The following is a 6,000-nucleotide window of genomic DNA, read 5'->3' as shown; positions in this document are numbered from 1 at the left end:
TTAATATGGTATAAAGTATTGTAGATTTCTGTTGAAAAATATGTTATTGTTTTTGGTGTGTTTCTCGATTTTTGAAGAGGAAGCGGTGTTTTTTTTTAAATTTTGGTCTAATAAAGAACATTTCGGATACGATTTCTGTTATAATATTGTGAGTACAGACAAAAATAAAAAAAAACACATAATATTGAGGTATTGTAAATACAATAACTTCTCAGCTCCGCACCGAATCTAAGCAAATTATCCATTTGTGTAAATAAACGAACACAGTTACACTGCAAAAACCTATTAGGATTCTGATTTTCTGGTTGAAGAATAAGCCCATCGATAATTCGCAGGTAGAACATTTAGTTTTAAAGGCTGATAAAGTCGATTGTTGTGCTAGAACCTCTTACCAACTGCACAATTTAAGTAAGTATTTCTATTATACTCTAAAATTTGTAACTACGGCTAAAACTAAAATGACATGAGCCTAATGAGTCAAATGTTATAAAGTGAAAAAACAGTAATAAGGACTTTTTATGGCTAGTTGCTTTTTTTATGGATTCTTAATCATCGTTTAACACAATCTACATTTTGGAGAGAATTCTATAAAAGATTTTGGTTTTTTATGATATTTGGATTGAAGAGTACTAAAGGATGTGTAGTGAAAAAGTGCAGTTTTTAAAATCGTTTACATAACATCTCACTAAAGTAGACTTGCGTATACAACCAAGATAAAAAAAATATATATTTTTTCTACCCCAAGTCAAAAATACAATATTTAGCAAAATGATTAAGATTTTCCATTATAACTTAAAAAGTTTAAACAGTACAAAGTTTAAAAAAATATAACTTTGCAGGGAACTAAATTTAGCATAATACACGTTTACAGTTTTTTATTTTCAATATTTTTCTCTAATCGCCAAAATAGAAATTTCAAAATTAAAAACTTGCAAAAACTAGTTTAATTTTTAAGGTAAATATTAATTTTCTTTTTGAAAAATGATATTTTCTACACTGTAGACTAGTTTATTTTACATCAAAATAAAATTAAAATAATTATAAAATAACAATTAACAAAAATACAAAATCAAACCCGAATTATAGAAATTTGGGGGGCACGTAAAAAAACCGAAAATAAATCGGCAGAACCGTTTTTTTTTATCAAAAAATATTTTCGCCGAAAAATATATGATCAGAAACACAAACTAACAGAACTGTATCCATAACATATTAAACGGAAAAAAAATTCGGCACTACAGTTTTTTTTTAATTACCGGAAAACTGTATTTTCGCAGATTGCGAATATTTTAACAACAATACCTAAAATCTTAAAAAAAAATGTATGAAATCATTAAAACAATTTTATGTATATCTACGCAGAATGATACTATTAAGTTTTGTGCTCAAGTACCACTTTTGACTTTAAGTTTACACAAATTCAGTTTTTTTTAACTAAAAACACGGTGTACGAGATGTAAGAAACGAACAGACGCTAAAAACTTTTTGTTGGTAACGTCTAGCCGTATTATGTTAGGTTAGGATTCAATGGTCGCTATCATAATATTGTATTTATTACATGATATCACAGACGACTAATCATGTAACTGATTATAGTAGATAAATGAGGTAAGACACTTAATGATTCTGACACGACAAAACCACTGTCGTTATCTCGTTATTTTATCGCCCGCATTATATTACCGACCGAAGGTCAACTATGAGTATATAAGGTCCAACTACCTGCAAATTATGAAGAGCACTATTGTTTTTTGGATTCAGATTAAGTGTTGGTTTTTATGCAGTATACCGCCCCAAAATGTATTTTTTATTACACAATTTTTTTAAAGGAAAACTAATGTTTTGCATATTGTTATACTGTTATTCATTTAAAGAGATTCACGCTTGATTGTTTAAATTATCTTATATAAGATATGTAATCTACTTCGTGCTAGTTTTAATTTTTTAGTTTATAATTTTGTATAAAATATTTCATTATTTTATTACTATGTTCAAGTTAAGATATATTTTAAAAGTATTTAAAAGTCATAATTTTAGTACTTTATTTTATGACTAGATTAAATCTCGTGAACATTTAACATCATGATACTGCTCCTATACTATTATTAAAAAAACACAATTTTTAAAATCTCCATAAAAGGTTATTGTTAAATAACAGCCAACCGCTAGTGGCTACACACGTTAGTAATATTTAACTAATAAATAATATATGCAGGTAAAATTTATTGTTTTCTCCATCACAGAACCAGTATACGATTTATTTTAATTTAAATGTAAGAAAATCAATTTTTCTTTAGAAAATAACAAGAAATTAATATGCAGGGTGGGGCAGTAAAACGGCGATTTTCTGATGTATTTAAATGGGAATACCCGTTTCACTATCCCACCCTTTACGTTTTAAGGATCTATGGAAAGGTTTTTTTAGTTGCATTTTATTTTTTACATTGTCAATCTAGTAAAATAGAAGTATGATATAGCTTTGAAATAATATAATCTATGAAGCATAAATAGTTTGTGTGAGATTGCTCTAATGGAAGTATATAATACATAAATATTAATTTTATTGAGAATAAGCGATTATAATTTAAACTATGGAATACAAACGATTGGAACATGAATCGTCGACCATTCCAACAAAAATTAACAAGACATTGTATATGTTTTATTTGGTCCACTACGTTTTTGCAAAAAAAAAAAACCAGTACATTGGGGTCGGGGCATAGTGGGGACGGAGCATAGTTGGGTCGGGGCATAGCGGAGACGGGGAGGTCACAGTTTTATAGGAATTTTTAAATCTGAAAGTGATAAAATCAATTTCAAAAAAACGCTTCGATGCAAATCGGTAGTTAGTCTTTTCAAGCCAGTACAGTCCAAACCAAGCACAGTATAAACCAGCAAAGTTAGAAAGTTTTAATGAAGGTTCTGTATTTACAAATGAGCATCAAAGCATTAATTTTAAAGTAATTTTATCCGAGAGGACTAGTACAGTAGAGTATAGGCATAACGTAATCAAAGCAATGAGGAAACGGAGAGGTCACAGGTCTACAGAAATTATTATAAATAAAAGTGATAAAATTGAATAAAACCACTTTCAAATGAAGTGACACTACTTCATAAAATCGAATTTTTAATACAATAATTAGTTAAATACTAATTTTTCTAATTTTCGTTTTGAATAGTGTAGTGTACCTTTTTCATACAATTTATATTTTTTCAATTTTAAAATTATTTTAAATAGAACTCGTATCTCATTCGAAAAAAGGTCTAAAAAAAAAAATATGTCATAAAAATACTTTTATCATCCATGTATTTTATTGTTTTGTTCATCGTTAAAATAAACCAGTCTACTGTGAAGAAAAAGTCAATTTTCAAAAAAAAACTTTCATTATTCAGTATACAAATTATGTCAAAATTAAGAAAAATTGTTTTGCATGTTTTAATTTTTTACGATTTTAAAACAAAACGCTAGAAACAAATTGTTACACGTATATTAGATTAGACGCCTGAAAATTAGGTGTATGTCACTTCATAAAATCGAATTTAAATAACAACATTTAGTTAATTACTAAATTTTCTAATTATCATTTTGAATAGTATAATTTAACTTTTTCATACGATGCAACTGAAGTTATTGTTAACAGACCTGTTCTTACTTTGTCTATCCTCAATATGGTGAAATAACTGTAATTCTGGCGAAATAAAGTACCTTTCGAGGTAGATTTCTACCTTTGTTAACACAAAAATCAGTTTAACGGTCAATAATGTGGATGTGATAAAAAAATGTTTACATACATATTTATCATATTGAAACTGCCTTGCAAAATCATACCTAACCTTACCTTTTCGTCTCTACCCAAAAGGCAACTATGATTAATATAAAATGGTTTTTAATTTATTATTATTCGCAGAAAATAATGAAACTCTTCACTTTATTGATAACTTTTCTATTCGTTGCGGGTGTTTTGGCAGATGATGGTAATTATTTTATTTTCACAGTTATCAACTTAAGGTAGTTAAAATTTTAAAATATATAATGTTTCATTTTTTCACAGAGTCGGTTTATATGGATGATCTTTTGACTTCAAGTCAGTAATAATTTTATATTATAAACAAATGATTTTTAAGTTTTTAAAATACACTGTTTTTATACAAATTTTTTAAATTACATATCTCAGCTGAACTCATCAAGAAGATTTATTCAAAGAATTATTTAACAACAAGTGGTACATCTATAATAAGTAAGATATTATAGTTAAAATAATATACTAATATACATAGAATTATTGTTGAATGTACCTAATTGTCAAGTTATTATTAAATAAACATTTTAGTTGTTATTAATAGCTAAGAAAGGTGCACCAGATATGTAGAACAGTGTACAGAGCAATATAGTATATTATGCATTAGCGATTTATAATTCTATAATCGAGGGAGAAGAGTGAACTTAAATGACTACTACTCAAAGTCGGGTTTAATATTATTCTAAACATTTGTATTGAACCTAATTTTATTTTATTTTATTATTTTAGTATAGCCTAAATCTTCATTTGTTTATTCTAGATGGTTTGGAGCATATTATTGAGTCAATGGTTGATAGTGTCGATGAATTTTTTTTCAACAATTTCCGTAATCATATATTTTATAATAATAATACAAAACATCAAGGCAAGAGTAGAAAACAATTATTTGAAAATAATACAAAAACTGAATCTCACGTTTATCTGTATACAAATAAACAGTGTTATAATTATTACATTTTTCATCGAAATCTAAATAGTAGTTTATGAAAATAAACTGTATCAACTCAGCCATGATATTTCATAAGGGTTCCATAGTCTATTTAATATAATTTTTTTCTACTTTGACCTTTGTCTTCTAATTTATAATTATATAACGTAATAATTTATTACAGATAATCAAATCTAATATCATTAATATATGTAATGTGAATTTCAGAGAAACTTTGTTTTTTGATCGCTATACCGGGTAATAGATTTTGTTAAATTTTATAAAATTTTTTTTTTTAATATTTCATACCTATTGAGTTCTCCAAAGAGACTCTCATCGTACTGAATATACAGTGGAGAAATCTTCTTCAGAGTTATTAGTACACATGTTTTTTCTACCTTGAATTTCGTCTTCCTTTCTGTAATACAATAGAACATTAAATGCAATAACATTAATTTATGTGTTCTTAATTATTTCAGACCACATGGATATTATATCCGATGCAATAGGTAATAATATGCATTACACTTTATGGAAGCGTTTCCACACTGTTGTTAGATAATCTTTATGCAATCAAGATTTTTTTTATAATTTCAGCTATGGATCAAATTTCAGACCAATCAGGAAGTAAAAATCGCTTTTTATATTTATTATTTCTAAATATTTTGAGAATAGTCTTATGTACCTATTAACAAACACCAATATGACATATCGGTTTCATTAAAAAAAAAAAAATATAGGTACATTAAAATGTATTTTGTTTTAACTTTTAGAAGCCAATTATTTCTCTTTGTTATGCAATAGATGTTTGTTATTCTTTATGTAAACAAGATTTTTGTTTTAATTTCAGATTTAGTTAGAGTTCGAGACCTAACGAAAAGTAAAAACCCCTTTTAGTATTTCATATTTATTATTTACCCATACTTTGAGACTAATCATATGTACCTATTGATAAAATATATCAATACGGCACAGGGTTTCAATCATAAAAATGATGTAAGTATATTATAATAATATATTTTATTTTAAATTTTAGAAGCCAATGTATTTCTCGATCTCATGATACGGTTCATAGGTCTAGAACTAATAGGTAAATATAAATTTAAAAAAAAAGGGTAAAATATTTTTGTAGTTTTAAAGAAAAACTAGATTAATAACATCAAGTCCCCAAGCTATACATGTTTTATTGTTAAGCTTTTATACAATCATTCGAAATAAAATTTAAACTGTTCATTTAAACATAGGTATATGATATAAATTTAAATTTATACA

At 26.4% G+C, this 6,000-nt stretch overlaps 1 protein-coding gene across 2 annotated transcripts in view; it reads left to right on the top strand.

Moving 5' to 3' along the window:
* The first annotated feature begins 285 nt into the window (after positions 1–285).
* The window catches only part of LOC126841504 (uncharacterized), a 28,331-nt gene continuing 22,616 nt past the window's right edge, over positions 286–6,000 (top strand). Inside the window, exons 1-10 of one of the 2 annotated variants that reach the window (XM_050578048.1) lie at positions 286–408; positions 3,909–3,975; positions 4,053–4,085; positions 4,176–4,238; positions 4,561–4,626; positions 4,957–4,986; positions 5,208–5,237; positions 5,326–5,355; positions 5,579–5,608; positions 5,765–5,818. In XM_050578048.1, coding sequence (XP_050434005.1) covers positions 3,915–3,975; positions 4,053–4,085; positions 4,176–4,238; positions 4,561–4,626; positions 4,957–4,986; positions 5,208–5,237; positions 5,326–5,355; positions 5,579–5,608; positions 5,765–5,818 — 397 coding nt within the window. In that variant the 5' untranslated portion in view covers positions 286–408; positions 3,909–3,914. The remainder of the gene's footprint in view (positions 409–3,908; positions 3,976–4,052; positions 4,086–4,175; positions 4,239–4,560; positions 4,627–4,956; positions 4,987–5,207; positions 5,238–5,325; positions 5,356–5,578; positions 5,609–5,764; positions 5,819–6,000) is intronic. The other variant, XM_050578046.1, reaches the window with a different exon arrangement.

This window comes from Adelges cooleyi, unplaced genomic scaffold, assembly GCF_023614345.1.
Source record: "Adelges cooleyi isolate 19-005CV unplaced genomic scaffold, UGA_ACOO_1.1 ACOO_flye_CR_arks_rails_tigmint_CR_PRNA_384, whole genome shotgun sequence".
NCBI lineage: Eukaryota > Metazoa > Arthropoda > Insecta > Hemiptera > Adelgidae > Adelges > Adelges cooleyi.
This window is presented reverse-complemented; position numbering and strand designations above follow the sequence as displayed.